Raw genomic sequence first — 27,054 nt, forward strand, 5'->3', positions numbered from 1 at the left:
CTGACCCACACCGGCCAGGGCTCGTTCATCTTTTACTGACTTGCAGAGTGAGGTTCAGAGAAGTGTCCATGGTCACACAGTTAGACAGTACTGGAGGTGGAATTCAAGTCCAAGAGTATCCATCTCCAAACAGTGTATTAAGAGCATTCTGTGCAGAGGTAACTGCATTTTCAAAGATGTGGGAGTCTGGAAGCTAGTACAGCTTCTGAGAACTCTAAGGAGGTCAATATGCCTAGGCTCTACAGAAGCGGTTCTCAACCTGTGGGTCGCGATAGCCCAGAGGTTGAGAACCGCTAGTAGGGTCGCCTAAGACCATCAGAAAACACAGATATTTACATTACGATTCATAACAGTAGCAAAATTACAGTTATGAAGTAGCAACAAAAATAATTTCATGGTTGGGGGTCACCACAGCATGAGGAACTGTATTAAAGGGTCACGGCATTAGGAAGGTTGAGAACCACTGAATTAGAGGGTGAGATTAGGGATTTGGCAGGAGGAAAAGCCAGAGAAGTAGGCAGGGCCCAGGTCCTGGAGAGCCTTGATGTTGGATAAAGGATACAAGGAAGCCAGAGCAGGGCTTTGAGTAGGGTAGGGACATGGCTAGTTATAGCAGAGAGATCAGATGTACCCTGGGGGGAGGAAGGGAAGGGGAAGGCTATATGATTTAAGATGATTTTGTCTGCAAATCATAGGAACCCGATCCAAAGGATTTTAAACATTGAATAAAATGTGTTTTATTCACTCTATCCCTAAAGGTAGCTTGGCTTCAGGGTGATTAATCTAAGGACTCCCCACTCTCGGTGTGTGGACCTCAACCCTTGTAGTAAAAAAGTAATTATCATTGCTCTAGGACCAATTCCCCTTCTAGCAAGAGAATAGGAAGGAAGGGAGTATACTTTCCTTCATCCCTCTCAATTGGCCAGAATTGTATAATCTGTCCCTTTCTAACCAATCACAAACAAGAGGGATGGAACAATCATGATTAGCTTTGGCCAATCAAGATTTCCCCTTGGGTTTGGGAGAAGCCCAGCCTGTGGGGCTCAGGGTTCTGTTGGCAAGGAGAAAAGAGCAGGGGGATGGCTTGAATGTCATATAGGCTGTGATGTGTCCCACCTTCATTGTCCCTTGAGACATAACCCAACATTCAGTTCTGGGGTAAGTCATTGCTATAATGATGATGTTGAGTTCCCTCAGCCTGGCCTGTGCCCTCTCACAGTCCTGGATCCCGAGGGGAGTGGGCCTACGATGTCAGTCAGACATCCTTAGCACCTCTGCGTTGGCGGGACAGGCTCCTGCCACTGCCGCTGCGCTCGCCAGCTATGAGCCCAGCTTCGGGCTGAGCAGAGCTCCCCTGTGGGAGCACACTGACCACCAGAGGGCAGCTCCTGTATTGATTGTCTGTCCCCTGGTGGTCAATGCACATGATAGCAACCAGTCATTCTGCCATTTGGTTGATTTGCATATTAACCTTTTATTATATAGGATTGATTTTTTTCATAGAGGAAGGGAGAGGGAGAGAGAGTTAGAAACATTAATGATAGAGAAACATCAATCAGCTGCCTCCCGCACCCCCTCTCCGCACCCCCACTGGAGATGTGCGCTCAACCAAGGTACATGCCCTTTACCGGAATCGAACCTGGGACCCTTGAGTCGCAGGTCGCCACTCTATCCATTGAGCCAAATTGGTCAAGGCTGATCACGAAGGCTCTTTTGGTTGCAAATGTCATAACTTCTGCTGACATGGCAGCCTGACTTTCTGATGGACGAGCATTAGAAACTGGAACATTAGCAGGTGTTTCCCTCGTTTCTTGATGTGCATCTCCACTAATTTGACATCTCTGCAAACCAGCTTTCCCCTCTTCTTTGTCCCCACAGCAGAAGGTGTTTGACTCCCATAGCAAATTTGTTCAAGACACCAGTCTCCATTGGGTAGCCTAGAGTGGGCTAGGTGTTCACCCATGGTCCAGCTAGCATAGCCAGGAAAGCAGGGTCACATGTCAGAACATGACTTTATGGGTCAGTTGGGCAGAGAAGTAGGCTGCTCTTCTAGCAATACAAAGATGTACTAATAGGGTCATCATTTGCTGCATATGACTTTTTGAATTTAATTTTAAATTAATTAAAATTAAATAAAAAGCCCACTTCCTTGTGTCTGTGTGGAGCTCCCATTAGGCTGAGAACACTGTGGAGGTGGGGTCCTTAACTGACTCATAAAATAAAAAATGCAATTCCTCATCTGTACTAGCCACATTTCAAATGTTTAATAATCACATGTGGCTTAGTGCTACTGTACTGGACCATGTGTGTATATATATATATATATATATATATATATATATATATACACACACACACACACACACACACACACACACACACACATATATATATATATATATATATATATAGAGAGAGAGAGAGAGAGAGAGAGAGAGAGAGAGAGAACAGTCAATCACAGAGAGCTCTGTTGGACAATGCTATTCTCTAAGGCCATGGTCGGCAAACTGCAGCTTGAGAGCTACATGCGGCTCTTTGGTCCCTTGAATATGGTCTTCCACGAAATACCACAGCCTGGGCAAGTCTATTTTGAAGAAGTGGCGTTAGAAGAAGTTTAAGTTTAAAGAATTTGGCTCTCAAAAGAAATTTCAATTGTTGTACTGTTGATACTTGGTTCTGTTGACTAATGAGTTTGCCAACCACTGCTCTAAGATGTCCACTATACTCAGTGATGATTGTTCAGAGCTAAGAGGGCCCTTAGGCACCTGTATTGGTTACGGTGAGTGTTATGCTGCTACAATAAGAGACCCATAACATACTATGGCTTAACTATGCTAGAAGCTCCTTGCTTTCTTAGTAACATCCAAGTAAGACATGACATCTTTAAAGTGTCAGCCTTCCTTAGCGTGTGGCTCATGTACTCATAGTTAATATAATGTTCCACCACTCTTTGTTCTAGCCAACTTAACCCTGTTGGGGAAAAAGAGGGTGAAAGGATCTGCCCCTTTCTTTAATAGACAGAACTTGATTGTTACACACACCCCTTCTGCTCTGGCCTTATCAGCCAGACTTGATCCCATGAGCACCTATATAGCTGCAAGGAAGACTGGAAAATGAAGTCTGAAGCTAAGAGGCTATCACTCTACCAGAAGACAGTTAACAGCCTCTACCACACGACTATCTCATTCAACTCCTCTCTTCTGCAGATGAAAAGACTGAAGAGAGAAAGAGGCAGACAGTGGGATAGTGGCAGAGCAGTAACATCTCCTAACTCCCCTCTTGGTGCTCTTTTACTGTCTTGCTGTAGCTGTTGTCTGTTCCCTTTATTTTTTTATTTTTATTTTTTAAAAATGTATTTTTATTGTTTTTTACATAGAGGAAGGGAGAGGGATAGAGAGCTAGAAACATGGATGAGAGAGAAACATTCATCAGCTGCTTGCTGCACACCCCCTACTGGGGATGTGTCCGCAACCAAGGCACATGCCCTTGACCAGAATCGAACCTGGGACCCTTTAGTCTGCAGGTCGATGCTCTATCCACTGAGCCAAATAGGCCACGACTGTCTGTTCCCTTTAAGCAGTCATCCCAAAGATCCAAACACTCCTACTTACGTGGTTAGAACTTAGTCACATGGTGACATGTAGCTGCAAGGGAGGCTGGGAAATGTAGCCTTTCTTCCAGGTGGCCATGTGTCTATAAACCGGGGAAAATGAGAGAATAGATGTTGGAATGCATCTAGTATTTTCTACCATAAAGTCAGAGACTTTAGCCCAGAGGAGGATAGTGACATTAGTCATAAATTGAATTCTTAATGAATTAGTGAAAATTGTGATGTGTGCTGCGTGGGAGCCCATGTCACAGTGGTAACTGCTGACCTGTCCCCTGACCAGTCAAGTACATGAAGGAGGTCTCACCATATTTCAAGAACTCTGCCAGCGGGACCTCGGTTGGCTGGGACTCGCCTCCTGCCTCGCCCCTTCAGCGGCAGCCTTCCTCCCCTGGCCCCCCACCCCGAGACTTCAACGGTGCCAAACACATGTCCTTGAAGATGGCATATGTCTCAAGAAGGTGTACCCCCAGTGACCCAGAGCCCAGGTAAGCCTGGAGTGGGGGGCACCTCAGACAATCATGCCCTTTGTTGTTAGGTGGTGGGGCCAAAGGAAAGATACGATTGCCTGAACTTGGTAGGTGCTTAAGAAATGTTTGTGGAATGGATGCAAGAATGAAGTTATGGGGATGAGGGTGTGCTTGCTTTTCTCTTCTTCCTCTGGGAAGTTCACATCTAAGGAGGAACTTTGAATATTGAGAGCCCCGAGTGGGATTCCAGTCCTGGTTCTGTTGAACTAGTCCCTTTTCCTCACTGACCTTTAGATTTCCCATTGTGAAAGAAGGTTGTCAGACTCAGCGATCCTCTCAAGTCTCTACCGACTCTGTGGAGATTCGGAGATGTCTGGTGATACTTGTTTCAGGACCATAGAAGCTTATCATCCTTCACATCTGAGCAGCCCTTAACAGTTCATTGATAAGATTGACACCAGCCAACATTATTGTGTTTACCACACACACATTTATTTAGCTTTCATAGCAGTCCTATGAACAAAGTCCTATTATTTCACCCCATTTTATAGATAAGGACAGAGAGAGGAAGTAAACTGCCCAAGGTTAATCACACAACCAGGAAGAGATAGAACTTGCCTCTTTCCAGGTAGCTCTCTCTGCTTTAGAAGCTATGGGTGCCTGAGTGGTGGTGGTGGTTGAATGGAGTGTATATTGATCAAGTGGGGTATGTGGTGTTGAGGGTGGTGCATATATTGAGAGTGACAAAAAAGGTACTGTGGGTCCTAGTTACAGCCAAGGTTCAATGTCAGTCAAATACCCAATATTGGCATCCAAATCTCCTGACCCTATTTGATGACGCAGCCCTACCCTGCCCCCATGAGGCAAGAAGTGGTAATTCACAGGTCACTAACGTATTCCACCAGTGGGACTTTTGTATTAGGTGAAGGTGAGGGCTATTAGTCCTTTCTGAGACCCATAGGATCTTAGGTTAATCGTGGTTTCCAGCCCATCTCGAACATCACCTGAAGCATGTGTGTACATGTATTTCTATGCATGTGCATGTATTTCTATGTGTGTGTATATGAGAGATTTGCAAGGATATCGGTGTAGATTTGTGCATGTATTTATGTTAACAATCATATGTGTATATGTATGTATGCATATGTACTTGACCATGTGTGTGCATATGTAACTACATGTGTAACTTGAATATAACTGGGATTTCATATAAACACTATATCCCAGTCAAAGGAACACGATCTGTTAACTAAAATATAATGAATAATATTTTACTTTTACTTAGGGTTACATTGGGCTGCAAATATCAGAAATCCTAACAAGTAATGGCTTAAATAAATGAGAGGATTATTTTTTCACATATTTTGAAAATAAAGGGTCAGCTATTTATTTAGGTTCTATCACTGCTCAAGAATGCCCTCAGGGTTCAGGCTTTCAGTTTTTTTCTGTCATATTTAAAAAAAATTAAAAAAATTTTTTTATTGATTTTCCACAGATAGGAAGGAAGAGGGATAGAGAGCTAGAAATGTCGATGAGAGAGAAACATCGACCAGCTGCCTCCTGCCCAGCCCCTACCGGGGATGTGCCTGCAACCAATGTCCATGCCCTTGACTGGAATCGAACCTGGGACCTTTCAGTCCTCAGACTGATGCTCTATCCACTGAGCCAAACTGGTTTCGACTAAAAAAAATTTTTAAAATTGATTTTTAGAGAGAGAGAAAGGAAGAGGGGTAGAGAGATAGAAACATTGATGAGAGAGAAACATTGTCTATTGGCTGCCTCCTGCTTGTCCCCAACCAGGGACTGAGCCTGCAACCCAGGCATGTGCCCTGTCCGAGTATCAAACTGTGACCTCTTGCTTACTGGGTCAAATGCTCAACCACTGAGCCACAATAGCTGGGCTCTCCTATCATCTTTATTGAGGGTTTTCTTCTTCTTTGAGGCAAGATGGTGGCTGCAGCTCCAAGCAGATGTCCATATTCTTGACCGGATGAAGGCAAAGGGAAAGGATTTTTTCTCCTGATATTTTTTTCTATTGCTGTATAAACAAAGCATCTTAGATTTTTAGTGTCTTAGAAGATAATGGTTTATGATTTCTCACAACTCTGGTTGGCTCACCTGGCAAATTCTTCTGCTTTATGTAGTATCTGCTGGGGCTAGAAGCCCAAGATGGCTGTTTTACTCGCATGTCTGCTGCCTCGGCTGGATGGTTGGAACAGCGAGGGGCTGGCGGAGCATTCCTCTTTCTGTATGGCCTTTTCAGGTGGCTAGCTTGTTCTCCCTCTCAGGGTAGTTGGATTTCATGGTGGCTTAGGATTATGCCAAAATGTCATTCTCGCCACATTTTATTTGTTAAACCAGTTATAAGGTCAAGAAGAGGAGAAGTAAACTTCACCTCTTAATGAGAGAAGTTTAGACTGTGTGTACAGGGAGGGATAGATTAGTTCGTGGCCATCTTTGGAGACTAAGTGTTGCCTTTCATTCAGGAAGGGACTTCTATCTATATCTTATTGGTTATAAGTGGATCTGGGAATTAAAGTATTTTGCTTTCTAGCTCTGCAGTAGAGGAAGGCAAAGGTAAAGGGGGTTGGAATGGGTGTTGTGAGAGCCATAATTTTGTTAATGTCCCACCTCATCTGTTACAGAGAGGCCAAAGGGGAGTGAATCTTTAATGTCCCACAAAACATTTAGAAATCCTCTCCCTGTTACTATTCCTCTGGGTACCTCCCTGAAAACCTTCCCCAACACTTGCCTGCATGGCTTTTCATCTCCTTCCCTTTTCCCTACTTCATTACTCTAACTCTTTTTATGTTGGCCTAATTAGTGCATCATTTTGGTCCTGTACCATAAAGGAGAACCTAGGAGCTGACTCAGCAAGACAGTCCTCCTTAGAAACCAGGGAAGAAAGGGCAAGATAATGAATCCTCACACAGTGATAATTTTGGCCCCTATCATATGTGCTTTGAGTATGTGCATTTGTGTGTTTATGCCTATGTGTGTGTGTCTAATGGTCTCTCGTCATTAGACCCCATGAGGCCTCAATAACAGGAACACAGTCTGTTACAAATTTACAAGGTGACAAGGCTGGATCCCCAGCAGCAAGTGTTGCTCTAATTCTCTCATGGACACCCCTGTGGTTTCTTCTGGTTTGGTGGTAGGTGGGGTTTCTCGGGCCAGATCTCAGGGTTAGTGAGCTGCAGGAGTGGACAGACTCCCCCCTCCACCTCATTTGTGCCTACAGGTATCTGGAGATCTGTTCGGCAGATGGTCAAGACACCCTCTTCCTGAGGGCCATGGAGGAGGCCAGTGCACGGTCGTGGGTAGCTGCCATCCAAGCCCAAATCAACGCTCTAATGCCCTGGGTCAAGGATGAGCTGCAGGCACTGCTGGCAGCTACCAGCACAGCTGGGAGCCAGGACATCAAGCAGATCGGCTGGCTGACTGAGCAGGTTTCTGCTGGGCACCTCCCCTGGAGCTGACCCCATTCCCATTGTCCCCCCCCCCCTTGGCCCTTTGACCTCTCCCCTCCCTGCCCTTCTTCACTGTGCCTTGTCTTCTGCAGCTGCCCAATGGGGGCACAGCACCCACCTTGGCCCTGCTGACTGAAAAGGAGCTGCTCCTCTACAGCTGTCTCCCCCAGACCCGTGAGGCCCTGAGCCGGCCAGCCCGGACTGCCCCACTCATCACCACCAGGTACCCACAGGCAGGCAGGAGAGTATCTCGCCCAGAGTTTGTGGGGATGATGCTTTAGATGGGCCTCAGAAGTTGGGGACTTTAGCCCTGTTTTGCCCTGAGGTATTCCCCCAGTGGTCTGAAGTTAGCCTCTGCCCTGTCTGGGCCTTGATTTCCTCATCTGTAGAATGGGGGCTTAAAAGAGAAGGATGTGAAATCCCTCAAGTCACTCATTCATTGACACCTACTCTGCCCAACCCTGTGCTGCATGGTTTGGGGGGACAGGGAGCTGACCCCAATAGTTTATGCCCTCAGGAAGCACCAGGTCTGGTGGGGAACAGCCTTTACAATGCAGAGTTACGGAATTACCTGGCCTGGTTGGGGAAGGCTTCAGGCAGGAGGTGACATTTGAGCTGGATTTTGACAGACGAGAAGACATTTGCTGTTGAAGAGAGGGGAAGAGCATCTTCTAGAGAACAACATAGTCAAATGCACAGAAGCATAAGGGCTCTAGCGTGTTCATGGAGTTATGGGTGTGCTATATATAACCGGTGTGTAGCATCTACGCAGGAAATGGAGAGAAATGAGACCGAGAGTTGGCAGGGCCTGATTTTGCAGAGCCTCTGTTGCCAGTAAGAAATGTTAGCTTTGTCATCGGAGTGGTGGCAGAGTTGAGGAGTTTTAGCCTGGGAGTGAGGTGACACTGTGGCTGTCAGGTGGAAAATGCACCTGAGAGGCGGGATGAGAGCTGGAAGGCTATTGCAGTCCTGCAGGAGAGCTAGTGAGTAGAGGCAGCAGATGGAGAAGAAAGGCCGCATTTGCATTGAAAAACACATGGATGGTAAAATTAACCCTGCTTAGTACGTGCCAGATGGGGAGGGTGAGGGAGGTGTTCAGATGAAGGGGAGGCTGGGAGCTTGTGTCTGAGCAGACAGTAGGACTGGGGGTAGGAAAATAAAGGGAAGGGAGTGGAGCAAGAGGCTGAGTTGCGTCCAGAGTGTGTGGGGAATGGGTAGGAACCTTGGGTAGGAAGCTTGGGGACTCGTGGGTCTGTAGCTCAGGGCTGGAACGTGGGGGACTAGGTATCACTAGAAGCTCCAAGGGGAATTTGAAGCTACAAGAGCGAGGGTATAGAGTGAGGAGCAAAGAGGGCCACAGCCCAGAACTCTTGCAGTCTGTTCCCCAGAGAGGGGCCGTGAGCTGCTCAAGATTACACAGCAAGTGGGAGTCAGATAGGTTTTGGGCCCTTGTCACCCTGGGCTTGGCTCTGGCCCATGAGTCAGAACCCGCTGTGTACCAGGGATAAACAGGTCATGGATTGCTGACCTCACCAGTGACTCATTAATTCAGGCCACAGATGTTTACTATATGACAGGCATTGTTTTAGTGGCTGGAAACATAGTGGTGAACAAATCAGTTAAAAATTTGTACCCTAGAGGATATTCTAGTGAAAAGGACAACAAAAAGCCAATGGAAACAAAGAAGAAATACGTAGTAAGGCTCGTGAGGGGCAGGGTACTGTGTTCTATAGGGAGGTCAGGGAGGGCTTCTCCGAGGAGATGACAGTTGAGTAAAGGTATGAAGGACGTGAGGGATGAACCATGTAGATAAACAGGGAAGAATGTACTCGGCAGTGGGAGCTGCGTGTGTAAAGGTGCTGAGGCAGGAGTGTGTTTGGTGTGTTTGAAGACACTGGTGTAGCCGGAGCTGAGAGAACAAAGAGGAGGGTGGCCGAAGCTGATCTCCTGTAAGCCAATCAGTGCTGGTCTGGAAGTCCTGTCCCCCATTAGGGTGGTGAAGGAGTCACAGGGTGCTTTCCCAGGACTTGCCCCTCGGCCAAGAACTATGTCCCTGCTGCCTGAGGCCTCACGCTTAGCCCTCCGCCCTCCCCACCCTGCACCCCAGGCTGGTGCACTCGGGCCCCTCCAAGGGCTCGGTGCCCTACGATGCGGAGCTCTCCTTCGCCCTGCGCACGGGCACCCGCCATGGTGTGGACACTCGCCTGTTCAGCGTGGAGTCGCCACAGGAGCTGGCTGTCTGGACCCGCCAGCTAGTGGATGGCTGTCACCGGGCCGCCGAGGGTGTGCAGGAGGTGTCCACAGGTGGGTAGGCTGGTCTGAGAGGGCCACTTTGGTAATGAGTCTCTTGTCCCCGAAGATACTCAAGCTCGCTTCTTTTTTTTGTTTTGTGTTGTTGTTTATTAACCCTCACCAGAGGGTATTTCTTCCATTGATTTTTTTAGAGAGTGGACCGTGGGAGGTGGCAGGGGGAGGGAGGGCTGGGGGGAGTTAAGAGGGAAAGAGAGAGAGAAATTGGTGTGAGAGAGACATGTGGATTGGTTGCCTTTCGAACCTGCCCTGACGGGGGCTGGGTATGGAACCTTTGGTGTGTGGGGCCAATGCTCTAACCACTTAGCACACTGGCCAGGGCTCAAGCTTCTTTCTTTAGGGTGCTTGCCGGGGAGAAGAACATAGGGTTCAGGGTCTTTGAGGGTTCTCTGTTTTGGTCATGCAGGTGCCCTGGTTGGTAGTTGAGACTTCCCTCCCTTAAATGTCTCCCCCCCAGGTTTTTCTTGCCCAAGGCTTTGCCATTCTGCTGATGAGAACTTGAGAGATGGTATTTGGAATAGGGTTACCAGAATAAAATACAGGATACACACTTAAGTTTGAATTATAGATAAACAAATATATTTTTTTAAGTATAAGAATGTCCAAATTATCTATTGTGTACCTGAAATTCACATTTAACTGGACAATTCTATAGGTTTCTGAGGTCTCAAGGGCTATGTTGGTGGGTCTGCTGCCTTTTTAGTGAGCCTCCTGTCCATGCAGAGCTTAAACTCCCCTTCCCACTTTTGGTGCTACAGAAAGTGGGACTAGAAGTGGGGTATAATTTTTCTGTGGGCCTCCCCGCTCCTCCCTCCCTCCTTCTCTCCATTTCCTTCCTTTCATCAGAGAGGGAGAGAGAGAGAAACATCAATGATGAGAGAATCATTGATTAGCTGCCTCCTGCATGCCCCCACTGGGGGGTCGAGCCTGCAACCTAGGCATGTGCCCTTTATTGGAATCGAACCTAGGACCTTTCTGTCCACAGGCCAATGCTCTGTCCACTGAGCCAAACTGGCTAGGACCCACCTTCCTTATTTTAGGGTAGGGATGTCCCTGTGTGGGTTGGGCATACAGATGGCATGACAAGTAGTGAGCCTCCCATCCCTGGTGGTATCCAAGCCCCACTTTTGGAGCTGCCAGTCGGGGTTGGAGGGAGGCTTGTGGTCTCTGATGGCCAGCTTTGCCCACTCCACACACCCTCCCCGTGCCCATGTGCCCTCCCTGCAGCCTGCACCTGGAACGGCCGTCCCTGCAACCTCTCTGTGCACATCGACAAGGGCTTCACCCTGGTGGCGGCGGAGCCGGGCGCGGCCCAGGCCGTGCTGCTCCAGCAGCCCTTTGAGAAGCTGCAGATGTCCTCGGACGATGGTGCCAGCCTCCTGTTCCTGGACTTCGGGGGTGCTGAAGGAGAGATTGTGAGTGGAGGGGGAGGGGGCTATGGTCTCCTGGAGGCCAGGCTAGACGGAGTTCCTGACCCTTCTCTCCATCCATCCTGCAGCAGCTGGACCTGCATTCGTGCCCCAAAACCATGGTCTTCATCATCCACTCCTTCCTCTCGGCCAAAGTCACCCGCCTGGGGCTCTTGGCCTAGAGGTGGCCAGAGGCACTAGCCCCAAGGAGGGGGTGTCCACCCCATGGCCTGACCTGGCCCTCCACGGACTGCCTGCTCAACACTGGGCTGAGGGGAAGGAGAGGAAAGGAACGAGGGTGCAGAGACCCAGCCCCTGAGGAGGCTGGGATAGTCTTGGCGACTGGGACTCAGATTCAGGACAGTGGATCCTGCAGTGATGGGGTAGTTTCCCTGCCCCCTCTCCCCACCAGTGCCTTTGCAGAGAGATATTTTGTGTACACAGAAGCCATTCCAAGCCTGGGACTGCCCCTGTGGGGATCCTGACCCCAGCCAGCAACTGCCAAGCCTCCTGGAGGCCCCAGAGCCACCCCCAGAGGCCCCGTCTGCAGCTGGAGTTCCCTGGAGTTTGAGGCAAGAGTAGAGGAGCCTTTGTGTTCGTTTCTACCCTCGGCTCCACCACCTTGGAGCATGTGGTTTCCCCCTTCATCTTCTCTTTCCTCCTTATTCTTGGACAAATAAACAACCTGTGAGCAAACAGTGTCTGTGGTTTGTGCCTTGATCTTTGGGTCCTATGGTGGCCCCAAAACTCCCAAGAAGGACCAGACCCAAGCCTGGGGCCCCTTTCTTGGAGTAAAGCAGGCCTTTAACCACAGGGTCAAAGAAAGTGTACTTGTCTCCCCCCTCCCTCCTCGGCGCTCCCCCCCCCCCCCCCGCCTCCCAATTTAGCGCTTAAATCAATAAACATTTATTATCTTTTAAGTTCTTTAGATTAGGCATTTGAGTGGGGCTAAGCTGGGCTGTTCTTGTCTCAGGTTCTACCATGAAGTTAGTCATGATGTTGCCTGGGCTACCCTTATCTGCAGGCTTGACGGGCTACAGGGTCTGTTTCCGATATTGCTCACTCATTGCTGCTGGCAGGAAACTCCAGTTCCTCTCCAATGAACCTAATCATAGGGCTGCTTAAATATATGCTCATGACAGCTGGCTTCCACCAGCGTGAGTGACACAGAAGGGAGAGCCAAGAGGAATCCACAGTGCCTCTTATGATCCAGTCTTAAATGTCACTTTTGCTTAGTCTATTCATTAGCAGTGAGTCAGTAAGTCCAGCCCACACTCAAGGGGAGGAGAATTCATTTCCACCCTTTAATTGATTGGTTTGAAAGAGAGAGAAGAGAGAAGAGGGCGGGTGGGCTGGAGGGAGGGAGAGAGAGAGAAACATTGATTTGTTGTTCCACTTATTCATGCATACATTAGTTAATTCTTGTATATGCCTTGACCTGGGATTGGGACGATGCTTTATCCTGGACGATAAGCTACGGCCAGGCTAGTTTCCACCACTTGAAGAAAAGAATGTCAGTAACTTTGTGGACCTATTTCAACATCATCATAGAGAGTCACAGGCCCCTTTCCTGAAGGAGGGAGGACACTTGGAACTGCTTAGTGGAACATTCTTTGGAAGCTGTACTGTGCTGGCTGGATATGAGTTTGCCATGTTTTTAACAACCTACTTGCTTGCATTGTCCAGAAAATCACAGAGACAACAGCAATGAAGGCTTACATTTAAAAAGTAGCTGCTATCTGCCAGACAATGCACATATATTTCCTCCCCAGATCCTCATCACACATCTTTGTGGTAGGAACAGCGATCTCTATTTGACAAGCAAGGAAACTGGGACTCAGATGGCGGGAGAGACTTGCCCAAAGTCATACAGCTATGACATGTCTGAGCTTGAGTTTTCAATGTAGATCTTTTTGACTTCAAACCCTTGTTCACCTTAGACTTTCTGGCCCTGCACAATCCATTAAAAACGTAATTGTAAGCCATACATCTAATTGCAAATTTTCTAGTACTAGAAAAAGTAAAAAAATAGATGAAAATAAATGTAACAATATATTTAATTTAACCCAATAAGTCTAAAATATTATCACTTCAATGCATAATGTAAAAATTTATTAATGAAGTGTTTTACGATTTCCCCTCATATTAAGTCTTTGAAATCTGGTGTATATTTTACACTTATACATTTATTTATTTATTTATTTAATCCTCGCCCCAGGATATTTTCCCATTGATTTTTAGAAAGAGTAAAAAAGAGAGGGAAAGACAGAGAGAAATATCGATATGAGAGAAGCACATCGATTAGTTGACTCCTACACGAGACCTGACCAGGGCCCAGGCCGAGAAGACCCTGCAACCGAGGTACATGCCCTTAACTGGAATCAAACCTGGGGTCCTTCGGTCTGCAGGCCAATGCTCTATCCACTGAGTCAAACTGGCTAGGGCACACACATCTCTGATGCCAAATTCTCATAGGAAATACTTAATTTGTATTTAGATTTCATAAAATTTACAGTTTAAAAAAGTAGATTCACATGTCTAATTCATTCTTATCAGTTTTTATATTAAAATTTACTTAAATTCAGTTCCTCATTCACACTAGCTGCATATCAAGTGCTCAATAGTCACTTATGTCTAGAGGCTATTGTATTACGATAAGTAGTTCTTGTCAAACCTCTACAAAAGGAAACCAAGGCCCACATTAAGTCATATAACAAGCCAGAAACAGAGCTGATTCTAGGAACCTGGGGAAATGCAGGTAAGCAGAGATACTCCAGCCTTGCCCATCATCCTCCCACCTGCCTATCGACCTTTTTTTTTTTTTTTTTTTGAGATTTCTCCTTTTATTTTTTTAAATTTATTTTTTTTTATTGATTTTGTTCAGAGAGGAAGGAAGAGAGATAGAGAGTTATAGAAACATCGATGAGAGTCATCCATCAGCTGCCTCTTGCACACCCCCTACTGGGGATATGCCCACAACCAAGGTACATGCCCTTGACCGGAGTCAAACCCGGGACCCTTCAGTCCCCAAGCCGACGCTCTATCCATTGAGCCAAACTGGTCTCGGCTGCCTATCAATCTTTTTAAAAAATGTTTTTATTGCCAAAACCGGTTTGGCTCAGTGGATAGAGTGTCGGCTTGGGGACTGAAGGGTCCCGGGTTCGATTCCGGTCAAGGGCATGTACCTTGGTTGCAGGCACATCCCCGGTGGGAGGTGTGCAGGAGGCAGCTGATCAATGTCTCTCTCTCTCATCGATGTTTCTAACTCTCTATCCCTCTACCTTCCTCTCTGTAGAAAATCAATAAAAAATGTTTTTATTGATTTTAGAGAGAGAGGGGAAGGGAAAGGGATAGAGAGATAGAAACATTGATTGTCTGTCTCCTGCATGCCCCATATTGGGGATCAAGCCTGAAACCCGGGCATGTGCCCTAACCAGAAATTGAACTGGTGACCTCTCACTCAACCACTGACCCACAACCGTCGGACTATTAATCCACTCTTCATTCAAGAAACATCTAGTGCTCACCTACTTTGTTCTTGTCCTTGGAGCCAGGAGCTGCCTTTCTGGTAGCCAGACTGACACGTTCCCATGTGCAGGGGAAAGTAAGTCAGCAGAAGCTCTCAGAATCAAATGTGATTGGGCAGACGCATGGAGCTAGCAGAGAGGCCAGTGGGGATCTGACCTGCTTGGAGGTGAGAGTAGTTTTCAGGAGACCTGAAGCTGATGTCATTCTGAAGGAGCATGTTAAAGATCAGCTACTACTGCAATAATGCTGTGGAAGAAACAACCCAATCTCAGTGGCCATGGCAACAGGCATTTGCTTTCATGCTTTTGAGACTGCACATTGACTGACTGCAGTTTGACTCTTAGGAGCTGGGTTTGGCTGGGTGGTTTTGGTCCAGGCTGTCGGTTGGTTTTAGGCCTATTTTATGTTCATTCCTTTTGGAGCACAGGATGAAGGGCATTAGCTCTCAGGGCAGGCTCTTCTCATGGCAAGTTCAAAGACAAGCACATTGCATAAGCACATTTACATCCTCTGTCACTGTCTGCATTATATCTACTCTTACTTCATTGGCCAAAACAAGTCATGTGGCCAAGCCTAACAGCAGGGGGGAGGAGTAATTGCCCAGTAGCAATTAGAACGATCATCATCTTGTAGGAGTTAGTCAAGTGGAAGGGGTGATAGTATTCCAGGTGACAGATCCCAAGGTGGGATGGAACATGGCATTCCCAAACCTCTGGTGAAGGATTTGTTTTTCATCACCTTCTTTGCTCAAGGCACAACACCTCCACAACATGGCTACTGAAAGTGGACCCTTGTGGTTGGAATGTGGTGAGTGATGGTGGGCAATGGCCCCTTGCCCCCATATGGGTTAGTATGTGTTGGGGGAAAGATAACAGAGATGTTGGGAATGGTGTGTGTAGTGTGTGTGTGTGTGTGTGTGGGGAGACAGCATAATAGGCACCAAAGAACACCCCTCATGCTGCTATATTTGCCCCAGGGGTAATTAGAGCTGGTAAAGAGTAGTTCTAGCATCCTCTGACCAGCTGCCTCCTGCTCTGGCCACAAAGGGAGAAGGTGTCACCTTCCCATGAGACTGCTAGCAGAAGGTCCAGATTTGAAAGAGCACAGTTCTAAGAGGCCAGGAGACCTGGGTTCAAATCCTCCCTGAGTTCTGCATTGGAAGCTCTAAAAGTGGCTTTTTTCTGTTCTAGAATTCCTCTCTTCTGTGATTTTAAAAAGACAAGACTGAGAATAAAGAGGGAAGAACCATGGTAAAAATATGGGGATTGCTATACCTGGAAGGGGGGACAGGCTCTATGCTTGGGGTTCACCAGGGAAGAAGAAGAAATGTTTTCTTCCCTCTCTGTGGTGGGTGGGAGGCTAATCCGCTCAACATAACTTCTACTAGGGATGCAGGTGCTGCCACCATAATGGGGTTCCCCCGACCAGATTAGGACAGGACATCTCTCCTGTGCAGTACAAAATTTGACAGTAAACCTGAATATTTCTCCACTGGGAAACTTTAGATCCCAGGGTGTCCAGGGACTTGTCTCCAGAGTGTAAGAGTTTTTCAGGAGAAATTCTGAAATTTTAAACTTTCATGGTGCTGATAATTCCACCGAACAACTCGATCACATCTTAAATTATCTGGAGAACCACAGTAAAAAAACAAGGACCATAATACAATTTTTGGCCTGTGTTTGCCTTTTGTATATTTGATCGAATTGGCACCCAGCAACCATCTAAGAACACAGTGTAAACTTTAAAAATATATTTATTTTATTGTCGACAATATTACAGATGTCTCCAATTTTCTCCCTTTGTGGGCTCTCCATCCAGTGCCCGCCCCACCTCATGTAAAAGTTTTGCAGTATGCTCAAATTCCTGAAATCCAGGTTTGTTTCCATCATCCTCATGGCACCCAGCCACCACACTGGTCCAGGACTCCACACTCTGGACAACTGCTCAGCTCCCTAAATGCTCTCCTGATTTGTTCCCACTCCCACTCCCAATGCAGTGTATTCTCCACACAGCAGCCACTTTTTAGGCAATGAAACTGGGAGTCAGTCAGTAGGGATAACTAACTTGGCCATAGCTATAATGGTAAGTATCAGAGTCTCAATGGGAACCCAACCAGTCTGACTCTTGAATTAGTAAGAATAGTGCTTTGGCATCAGATTGGCTTTGGCTGCCTCCCTTACTCTGTCTCATTCCCTGACTACTCCAGCAGTGTTTCCTGAGATCACCTACATGCATTCAAATCTGTGTCTTAGGGTCTGCTTCGGGGGAACCCAGGTGAAGACATAAAACAATCATTTATTTATTCAACAAATATTTATTAAGCCCTTCATTGAACTAGACTCTGGGCTACAGCCTGAGGATACTACAGTGAACAAGACAGAATGTGTTCCTGCTCTCAAGGAGCTAAAAGTCTGGGAATTAGGCAAACAACTAAAAAACAAACACCCTCCCCCCAAAAAAAACAACAAAAACAAAAACAAAAAACCCCAAACGCTTATTTTGCATATTGATAAGTATTGTGAAGAAAATGATGTGATAGTGACAGGAACAGTGTATATGGGGTTGTTAGAGAAGCCCTCTCTGAATAAATGATATTTAAGTTGAAACATGAAAGATGAGAAGGAGACAGCCATTAAACATTTCAGGAGAACATTCCAGAAAGAGCATAGTAAGTACAAAGGCTCTGAGATAAACATGTACTTGGGATATTGAAGGAATAAAATAAAATTATGTAGCTGCAGTTTAGTCAACTAGACAGAACATGCTAGAAGTAGTAAGAATTGGTTGGAGAAGTAAAAGTAAACAGAGGCCAGACCATGCAGTTCCTAGGACACAAGAGGAAACCTGACTTTTTTTGCAAGCCACCTTGAGTTTTCAGTCTAGGAGTGATATGATCTGAGTTAACAAAACAAACAAATAAACCCTCTTAGGGTCTGTGTGAGAAATAGTCTGTAGGAAACAAGAGCAAGGGCAGAATAGAAAAATGGGAAGTGGACAGATTTGAGACATTTTTGAGTTAGAGCTGATGGGAGGACTTAATTACGGATTGAGGGAAAGGAAACAAAATGACTCTTCAGTTTCTCATAGTCACTAATAGATCTAGTGCAACTGGGAGGATGCTTGGGTCATTCACTGAGATGGTCAGATTGGGCAGGAACATGTTTTAGGTAAGGATGTGTGCGTGAAAATGAAGAGTTCTGCATTAAAGATGGTCATTAGACAGGTACCACTTAGATAGCTGAACTATGTATGGATCTGTAACTCCAGCTGGGGTGCAGACTGGAGACGTGAATCCGGAATTCTTTAACCTATAGGGCAGCGTTGTGCAACCGGAATAGAATGTGAGCCACCTATGTGTTTTAAAAACTCCCAGTAGCCACATTAAAAAGCAAAAAGAGGCTGGCAGGTATTGCTCTGGTTGAATCAGTAGGTCACGGTTGATTTCCCCTTCGGGCACAGGCGGGGTTGGGGGCTAGATCCTCAGTTGGGGGGCTTGCTGGGAGCAGCCCATTAACGATTCTCTCCCATCAGTGATGTTTCTCTCCCTTCGTCTCTCTGAAATCAATAAAAACATACATATCTACAAAAAGAGGAGACGTTTTGCATTATTTGTTCGACATTTAGAGCCCATTTAACTCGCATTCACCACATTTCGAGCGCTCAGTGGCCGCATGCCCGCTACTGGGGATCGTAAGGTTCACCGAGCGAGTTGGGGAGGTTTTTCAAAGCGAGGAGCCTGGACCCACCCGGACCTTTCGGAGGAAGCACTTCCGTTGGAACCACCCGGACGGAAGTCGCGTCGGAACGGAAGTCGCGCGTGCGCCGGCAGCTGTCAAGTGAGAACTTTCTCCGGGAACCGGGCGCCCAGGTGCGGGAGGTGAGCGGCGCTGGGGGAAGGTGCGCTGCGGCCCCGCGCGGTGGCAGGAGGGGTGCGGGGGCTCCGAAATGCGCGGTGTTCGCGGAGAGCATGGCTTGCTGGTCCCGGTGCAGACCCTGGTGTCAGACTGTCGGGCTTCACACCCCAGTACCGCTGCCTACTCGTTGTGACCTTAGGCAGGTCACCCTTCTTCACCCTGAGCCTTAGCTCTGTCACCTGTGACGTGGGGATGATACTAGAACCTGCCTCGCAGAGTTGCGGTGACGATTGAATACGGTGATCAATGGGCCACGCTTGGCACCGCATTGTAACCACCCAATAAAATGTTTGGGATGCTTTATTGTTTATGTTTATATATACTGAGACGAGGCTGTTGTCCCGTGTTTTTTTTTTTGCCGACTACCAATTAATTTCTGAGCCCCTTATTGTGCCATGCAAACATGGTATGTGTAGTACCACATTTGATCCTTGCAACAGACATAGAGGTAGTTCTGTTACCCCTATTTCACACGCGAAGAAATGGAAGCACCCAGAGCAGTGGTCGGCAAACTCATTAGTCAACAGAGCCAAATATCAACAGTACAACAATTGAAATTTCTTTTGAGAGCCAATTTTTAAAAACTTAAACCTATTCTAATGCCACTTCTTCAAAACAGACTCGCCCAGGCTGGGGTATTTTGTGGAAGAGCCACAGAGCCGCAGTTTGCCGACCACGGCTCTATACCCACCACGAGAGGGGATGTGGGCTGCAGATGTGGTTACTGAACACTTGCCGTATGCCAAGCTGGGTTTTTAAAAACCTCCTTTAATGCTCACATCACCTCTGGGAGGTAGGTACTACTTTTATTCTTTTACAGTTCAGAGGCAGGAATTTGACTTGCCCAAGGTCACACAGTAAGGGGCAGAAATTGGTGACTTCAAGGCTCACACTAAAAGTCTGCTGTTCTCTGACACTTGAAAGTAGGTTAGCACTGCTCCTGCTGTATATGCTGCTAGTACTTTAGGCAGGAACAGTGCTAACCGACTGTGTTGCTTAGGATTGCTGTGAAGATTTAATGAGTAAATATGCTTAAAGCCTTTGGAGTTGTTCCTGTGCAAGGTGCTACTTTATTTTGTCAGGGCTTTTCATCTCATTTCTCCCACCCCTTTGTTCTGAAAATACACCGCCTGGATTTGCATCTCATCTCTCGCACTCCTCTGTGTGATTTTGAGCAAGCTGCCTCAGTGTTCACCTGTAAAAATAGGGATACTATTGTTTAAGGTGTTAGCTACTTGAGGTACTTAGAGTAGTGCCCTGTGCATTGTGTTCAATAAATGATGATGTCTGTTATTTTTTTGCAGACTTTGAGTTGTTTTAGTGCCATGCATCATTTACAGTGCATCCTCCACGCACAGAGGTGTCTGGGGTGGGGGCCCTTGGCCTCTGTGTCCTGGCTGCTGCCCCGGACCTGCAGGGCACACAGCAGTTTCTCCGGCACCGCATGTCCCAGTCCAGAGGGGCGGCAGGAGGATGGAGCGCGGAAGGATTTCAGCTCCAGGCTGGCTACTGGACCTTCGTTTCAGCATTTTTTAAGAAGTGCTTCAGCTCCTCAAGAGAAGCCGGCTTCTGCAGACGTGGAGGACCCACCCCCATATCTCACAGTGGATGAACTTTTAGGAAGGCAGAGAAAAGGTTGGTTTTATTTTTTGTCTCTCTTTGGGCTTTCTGCGTTGCTCTTTTCCAGCATCCATGGCCTGATTCTTAACAGTTCTTTATTATTGGGTAGGCAACTAAGTAATTGCGGATTTTAAAAAGAAAATCAAAGACAATTTTTTCATGGAACTAAATAACTTTATTCTGTAATGTATTGCCCATTTTGATCAATGACCTTTTGCCATCTTTCAGGCAGCATCATAATCCCACGTTCAAAAAACTTCTGGTTTTTATTAGCAAAAAACTGAATCAGGTACGATTTGACATCATCATCATTATTGAAATTTTTACCATTCAAGGAGTTTTGTAAAGATCAAAACAAAAAGTAATCAGATGGTGCAAGGTCAGGACTATACGGTGGATGTGGCAAAACATCCCAACCAAGCTCCATTAATTTTTGCCGAGTGACCAAAGATGTGTGTGGCCTTGCATTGTCATGATGGAATACAACACCTTTTCGATTTGTCAATTCGGGCCGCTTTTCTTCAACTGCATTGTTTAATTTCGTTAGTTGTTCAATGTAGACATCAGAATTGATCGTTCGGTTGGGTGGTAAGAGTTCAAAGTAGACAATTCCTTTGTAATCCCACCAAACTGATAACAAAACCTTCTTTTGATGAATATCAGCTTTTGATGTTGTTTGAGTTGGTTCACCTGGCCTGTTCCACGATCTTTTCCGCTTGATATTGTTGTAAATAACCCATTTTTCATCGCCAGTTATCAGTCGTTTTAAAAATGGGTCATTTTCATTACGTTTCTTTAGCAAATCGCAGCTGCTAATGCGTTGCGTTAACTGTGAGTGATTCTTTCAGTTCGTGAGGAGCCCATGTATCGAGTTTTTGAACATAGCCAAGTTGTTTTAAGTGATTTTCAATGCATGTATGTGATACATGAAGCTTCTCTGCAATCTCACGTGTTGTACTGTGACAGTCCGAATTGATTATTGCTTTGATTAGGGCGTCATCAACTTCAACTGGACGACCAGAGCGTTTTTCATCTTTGAGTGAAAAATCACCAGAACGAAATTTGGCAAACCAATTTTGACACTGCCGTTCTTTTAAGGCTTCGTCACCATAAACAGCACATAACTTTTTATGAGCTTGTGATGCGTTTTTCCCTTTGGGGAAATAAAAAAGCAAAATATGACGAAAATGTTCCTTTTGATTTTCCATTTTTCAACGAATGCCAAACGAAAACTACAAAACAGATCAAAAAACTTTTTTTACTGATTAACAGCTGAATAGCCAACTATCAAATAACAAAATGTGTTTTACATATGTACTACGTCTGCAAACCTAAAAATTCAACTGAAGCCATATATGTGTGAAACCCGCAATTACTTAGCTGCCGACCCAATACATACCTGGCCTTGAAGTTTAACAGTGTGGGAAGGCTTGCTAAGTTAGGGAATCATTAAACTCCACCTCGTAACATTAATATGATGGAACTTACAGTGTTGGTGCACACAACTGGGGCATAGAGTCCTGGGTAGTCCTCTCTTTGGTTACCTTTGGAAATCCTGTACTTTCTGTTCTAATTTTTAGATTTCTTAAGTTATAAGGCAGCTTTCACAATTGGTGCTGTAGAAATTCACTCTTTATATTTAGGCAGAGGTTTCCTTAGAAACATTATACAATCAGATAAATACTTTTAAAAAGTTTGAAGAGAAACTAAGGGATAATCAGACCTTTCACCCCTTGCTCTGTTTCAAAAAACTATTTCCCTTTATAATTCTTAAATATTTCGTTGCAATCATAAGGTGAAAATTATTTTTAATTTGTTTTCATTGAACATTTTCTCCCAAACTACATTATTTATAATTAAATTTTAAAACATTGGTACAAAATATCACATTTGTTCTATACCATGATGTTTCTCAATTTGTCACCTATAGTTGGACATTAGTATAAAAATTTGTGTCATCTATCTATCATCTACATCTATCTATCTATTTATCTAACTATCTATCCATCTATCTATCTATCTATCTACATCTATCTGTCTATCTATCATCTCTGTTTGTCAGACATCTGGTTATTGTTGTTCCACTTATTTATGCATTCATTGCTTGATTCTTGACCACGATATATTGGGATGATGCTCTAATCAAGTGAGCTACCTGGCCAGGGCTACATGTGGATTTCAATGTGTTTTTCTTCTAGGTTGATAATCAGTGCTGACAGCTAATCCCTGCTTTTCTTATTGATTTTTTTATAGCTATACTAGAGGCCCCCATGCACTGGTGGGGTCCCTTGGCCTGGCCTGTGTCCTCTCACAATCTGGGGCCCCTTGGGGGATGTCAGATTGCTGGTTTCGGCCTGATCCCAGCAGGCCAGGCTAAGGGACTCCACCAGTGCATGAATCCGTGAACCGGGCCTCATATAAGATCTTTGGTTAATCTCTTCCTACCCTCCCCCCTTCCCTCTGAGATTCATCAGTCTGTTCCATGTTTCCATGCCTGTGTGTTGAGCGTCTGCTCCCTGGTGGTCAGTGCGCGTCATAGCTACCGGTTGAATGGTTACTTAGGCTTTTATATATATAGGTAGATTTCCTGATGCTTAGGTGCATGTTTTCCCCATATTTTAAGTGACATGGCTTATATTTGATGTGTGTATATAATGTAATATTTCTTTTGTTCTGAAAAGCTGTCATTAATTTGGTGATACATCTGGTAATTAATGGTGTCTTAGAATTGAGGCAACAGAGAACTTAATGGATAACCAGTTGTGTCAAATATTTCTGGGACATTTGGGAAGGAGACTTTTGAGACATATGATCACTTTTTGTCTGCCTACCATGGACTCTCCCTCTCATTGCAGTCTACCTTGAGACCTATGGCTGCCAGATGAATGTGAATGACACAGAGATAGCCTGGTCCATCTTACAGAAGAGTGGCTACCTGCGGACCAGTAATCTCCAAGAGGTACACGTATTGCCTGTTTCCCTGTTTCCTGGATCTATGCTAAACTCTACATTTGTGCCAATTTGTAGATGCAGTTTCAGGAACAGGGTATGGCCTGGTGAGAGTGAGTTCTTTTGAGTAAAGTATGTAGAATGGGACTAAGGTCTACATTTGTTTCATTATTTTTTAAAATTTTATGGTGATGCTCACTTTCAAGCAAGGAACTAAGTTAAAAATAGACTGCAGGGGCAGGGCTGGGAATAGTGTGTAATAAGTATGGAGTTTTAGTTCTGGAAGGTTGATGGCAATAATTGCATAACAAGGTGGATGTATTTAATGCTACTGAACTGTACACTTAAAACTGGTTAAAATGGTAAATGTAATGTATTTCCACAATAAAAGATATTTGTCTAATATGTGGAAAATGAGATCTAATACCATGTCAAAACATATGGATTTCAGTTAAATCTTTAACCTAACATTTTGGAAGTTGCTAGATTTTGGCTTTAAAAAAAATTTTTTTTTATTGATTTCAGAGAGGAAGGGAGAGGAAGAGAGAGATAAAAACATCAATGATGAGAGGGAATCATTGATTGGCTGGGATCGAGCCCGCAACCCTGGCCTCTGCCCTTGAACAAAATCAAACCTGGGACCCTTGTGTCCGCAGGCTGATGCTCTATCCATGGAGCCAAACTGGGTAGGGCAGATTTTGGTTTCTTTTTAAAAAAAATATATTTTATTGATTTTTTACAGAGAGGAAGGGAGAGGGATAGAGAGTTAGAAACGTCGATGAGAGAGAAATATCGACCAGCTGCCTCCCTCACACCCCGTACTGGGATGTGCCCGCAACCAATGTACATGCCCTTGACCGGAATCGAACCCGGGACCTTTCAGTCTGCAGACCGACGCTCTACCACTGAGCCAAACCGGCTTCGGCAGATTTTGGTTTCTTAATAAGCTCTGTTATCATGGCATTACTAGTTCATTTTCTTTTTTTCTTTTTTTTTTAAAAAAGATAACATTTAAAATATTTAAAGTATAGTTGGCATGCAGTATTAGAATAGTTTCAGGTGTATAATGTAGTGAATTGACTTTTGCATACATGAACTATTTTTAAATGTATAATGCAGTACCATTAATAATATTCACCATGTTGTATAACCATGACCATTATCTAATTCCAAACCTTTTTTATCAACAAATACAGAAACTGGGTATCTGTTAATGGGAGTTCATTTTCACTGATGATGAAGTACTCAGATTTTTACATTTCTTTAAAAGTATATTTTGCATAAAAATTTATAAGCAAAAAAAAAAAAAAAAAAAAAAGGTCGTGGGCAGTGATTCTACAAGGCCAATTTCATAATTTTCTTTTTTCCTCTTGCTCTTTCCTCAGGCTGATGTGATCCTCCTTGTCACTTGCTCTATCAGGTGGGAATTTGTTCTTTCCCTATAGAGTGAATATATCTTATAATAAAGAGAGGCCGGGTGCACAAAATTCATGCACTCTGGAGGGATAAGGGGAGTCCCTCAGCCTGGCCTGCTCCCTCTTGCAGTCCGGGAGCCCTTGGGAGATGTCTGACTGATGGTTTAGACCTGTGCCCCTCGGGGAACGGGCCTCAGCTGGCAGTTGGATATCCTTAGCCCTTAGTGCACACGTGTCAAACACAAGGCCCGCGGGCCAGATCCGTCCCGCCAGGCCTTGCAATGTGGCCCGCACCGCGCTGTCATCACTGCACTCCGCTGCGTTTCCGTCACAATGACAGTTTATGACTGTTCAGTAAACCATTCGGCCCGCGATTTAGGCTGGATTTTAGATTTTGGCCCCTTCTCTGATTGAGTTCGACACCCCTAATTTAAAGTGTTGAAGGTTTTTATTTTATTCCCATTGTCCTCCTCTTTTAGATTTCTATGTAGTTTACGGTATTTGCAGACTTAAGTCTACCTCTTGGTCTCTGTAGGGAGAAGGCTGAACAAACCATCTGGAATCGTTTGCATCAGCTTAAAGCCCTGAAGACAAAACGGCTCCGCTCCCGAGGACCTCTGAAGATTGGGATTCTAGGTATCCGGCAATTTGCAGATTTTGTGGGTTTTGAGACTTGGGCTCCATGTGGCTTTATGTACTAGGGTTTCTCTTAGAGGCCAGATTCCCAGTGTGTGAAGAAATCTTATATACCTCATGCAACTCTTGTACTTAATGTCTGTGCCCTGGCCTCTAATCCAGCTGGAGATAATGTGTAGTGAGAAGCCAGGAGACCCAGTGAATTTGGGAACAGGTGGCTTATTTCTTTTCCCTCCCAGGTTGCATGGCTGAGAGACTGAAGGAGGAGATCCTCAATAGGGAGAAAATGGTGGATATTTTGGCTGGCCCAGATGCCTATCGGGACCTTCCTCGGCTGCTGACTGTTGCTGAGTCAGGCCAGCAAGCCGCCAATGTGCTGCTTTCTCTGGATGAGACCTATGCTGATGTCATGCCAGTCCAGACGAGCCCCAGTGCTACTTCTGCTTTTGTGTGAGTCATTGACCAAGATACGAGTACACTTCTTTCTCACTTTATTTATTTATTTTATATTTTATTGATTTTTTACAAAGAGGAAGAGAGAGGGATAGAGAGTTAGAAACATCGATGAGAGAGGGCCATCGAGCAGCTGCCGCTTGCACACCCCCTACCAGGGATGTGCCCGCAACCAAGGTACATGCCCTTGACTGGAATCGAACCCGGGACCTTTCAGTCCGCAGGCCGATGCTCTATCCACTGAGCCAAACCGGTTTTGGCTTCTTTCTCACTTTAAAAATAACATGTTGTCCTAGCCAGTTTGGCTCAGTGAATAGAGCATCGCCTTGTGGACCAAAGGGTCCCAGGTTTGATTCCTGTCAAGATCATGTACCTTGGTTGCAGGCTCCTCTCTGGCACAGGACCTGATTGGGGTTTGTGCAAGAAGCAATCAATCAGTGTGTTTCTGTCACATCGATGTTTCTCTCTATTGTTCCCTCTCTCTTCCATTCTTTCTAAAAAAAAAAAAAATCAATGGGAAAATATCCTTGGGTGAGGATAAAAAATAGAAATAACATGTTAATGTTATTACATTAAAAAAAACTTAAGCTCTGGATGGTGTGACCCAATTGGTTGAGTGTCATCCCATGCACTAAGAGGTCGCTGGTTCAATTTCCGGTCAGGGCACATGCCCAGGTTGCAAGCTTGATTCCCAGTAGGAGGTGTGCAGTAGGCAGCCAATCATTGTTTCTCTCTCTCCCTCTCCCTTTCTCTGTCTAAAAAAATGAATGAAAACTTAAAAAAAAAATGTAATGCACATACACAGTATAAAAGACAGAAAATGATGTATAGTATTTCCTCTTACCTTTCATCTCCCCGTCTCCTAGACCACATTGCAGAGGTGGCATGCTAGTAGTTTCTTGTATAATTCTTTGAGAAGTGTTTTTTTTTTTAAATTTTTAATTTTCATCTGAGGATATTTTTGCATTGATTTTTTTAGAGAGTGGAAAGGAGGGAGAGAGACACATCGATTGGTTGCCTCCTTCATATTGCGCAACCAGGGGTGGAGATCAAGCTGAAACCAGTAGGTGCTGCTGACCAGAATCTTACCCAGGACCCTTCAGTCTGCAGGCTGACTATCAACTGAGTCAAACCAGATACAGTGAGAAGTGTTTTTCAAATATGTATTCATATACATAAAATGAGGTCTTTCCTATCCTCCCTTCTATACTTTATTTTATCACATAGGCTTTCCTGATTTTTTTTCTCTTTTCTGATCTTTAAAGTTAAAAAG

At 45.3% G+C, this 27,054-nt stretch overlaps 2 protein-coding genes across 6 annotated transcripts in view; both read left to right on the forward strand.

Annotated features, from left to right (window-relative positions):
* Window positions 1-11,960, forward strand: part of SNTA1 (syntrophin alpha 1) — a 29,411-nt gene extending 17,451 nt beyond the window's left edge. Inside the window, exons 3-8 of the mRNA XM_036418953.2 lie at window positions 3,891-4,095; window positions 7,319-7,526; window positions 7,640-7,770; window positions 9,655-9,851; window positions 11,085-11,272; window positions 11,356-11,960. Coding sequence (XP_036274846.1) covers window positions 3,891-4,095; window positions 7,319-7,526; window positions 7,640-7,770; window positions 9,655-9,851; window positions 11,085-11,272; window positions 11,356-11,448 — 1,022 coding nt within the window. The 3' untranslated portion in view covers window positions 11,449-11,960. The remainder of the gene's footprint in view (window positions 1-3,890; window positions 4,096-7,318; window positions 7,527-7,639; window positions 7,771-9,654; window positions 9,852-11,084; window positions 11,273-11,355) is intronic.
* Window positions 11,961-18,569: 6,609 nt separating this feature from the next.
* The window catches only part of CDK5RAP1 (CDK5 regulatory subunit associated protein 1), a 30,802-nt gene continuing 22,317 nt past the window's right edge, over window positions 18,570-27,054 (forward strand). The window contains exons 1-7 of one of the 5 annotated variants that reach the window (XM_045574430.1): window positions 18,655-18,671; window positions 19,328-19,501; window positions 20,013-20,343; window positions 23,184-23,287; window positions 24,663-24,697; window positions 25,228-25,328; window positions 25,568-25,778. In XM_045574430.1, the coding sequence (XP_045430386.1) occupies window positions 20,034-20,343; window positions 23,184-23,287; window positions 24,663-24,697; window positions 25,228-25,328; window positions 25,568-25,778 (761 nt within the window). In that variant the 5' untranslated portion in view covers window positions 18,655-18,671; window positions 19,328-19,501; window positions 20,013-20,033. Of the gene's footprint in view, window positions 18,692-19,327; window positions 19,502-19,818; window positions 19,933-20,012; window positions 20,344-23,183; window positions 23,288-24,662; window positions 24,698-25,227; window positions 25,329-25,567; window positions 25,779-27,054 lie in introns of those variants that run through there. The other 4 variants (XM_036418825.2, XM_045574432.1, XM_036418826.2 and 1 more) reach the window with 4 other exon arrangements.

The sequence above is a fragment of the Pipistrellus kuhlii genome, unplaced genomic scaffold (genome assembly GCF_014108245.1).
Source record: "Pipistrellus kuhlii isolate mPipKuh1 unplaced genomic scaffold, mPipKuh1.p scaffold_m20_p_6, whole genome shotgun sequence".
Taxonomy (NCBI): Eukaryota; Metazoa; Chordata; class Mammalia; order Chiroptera; family Vespertilionidae; genus Pipistrellus; species Pipistrellus kuhlii.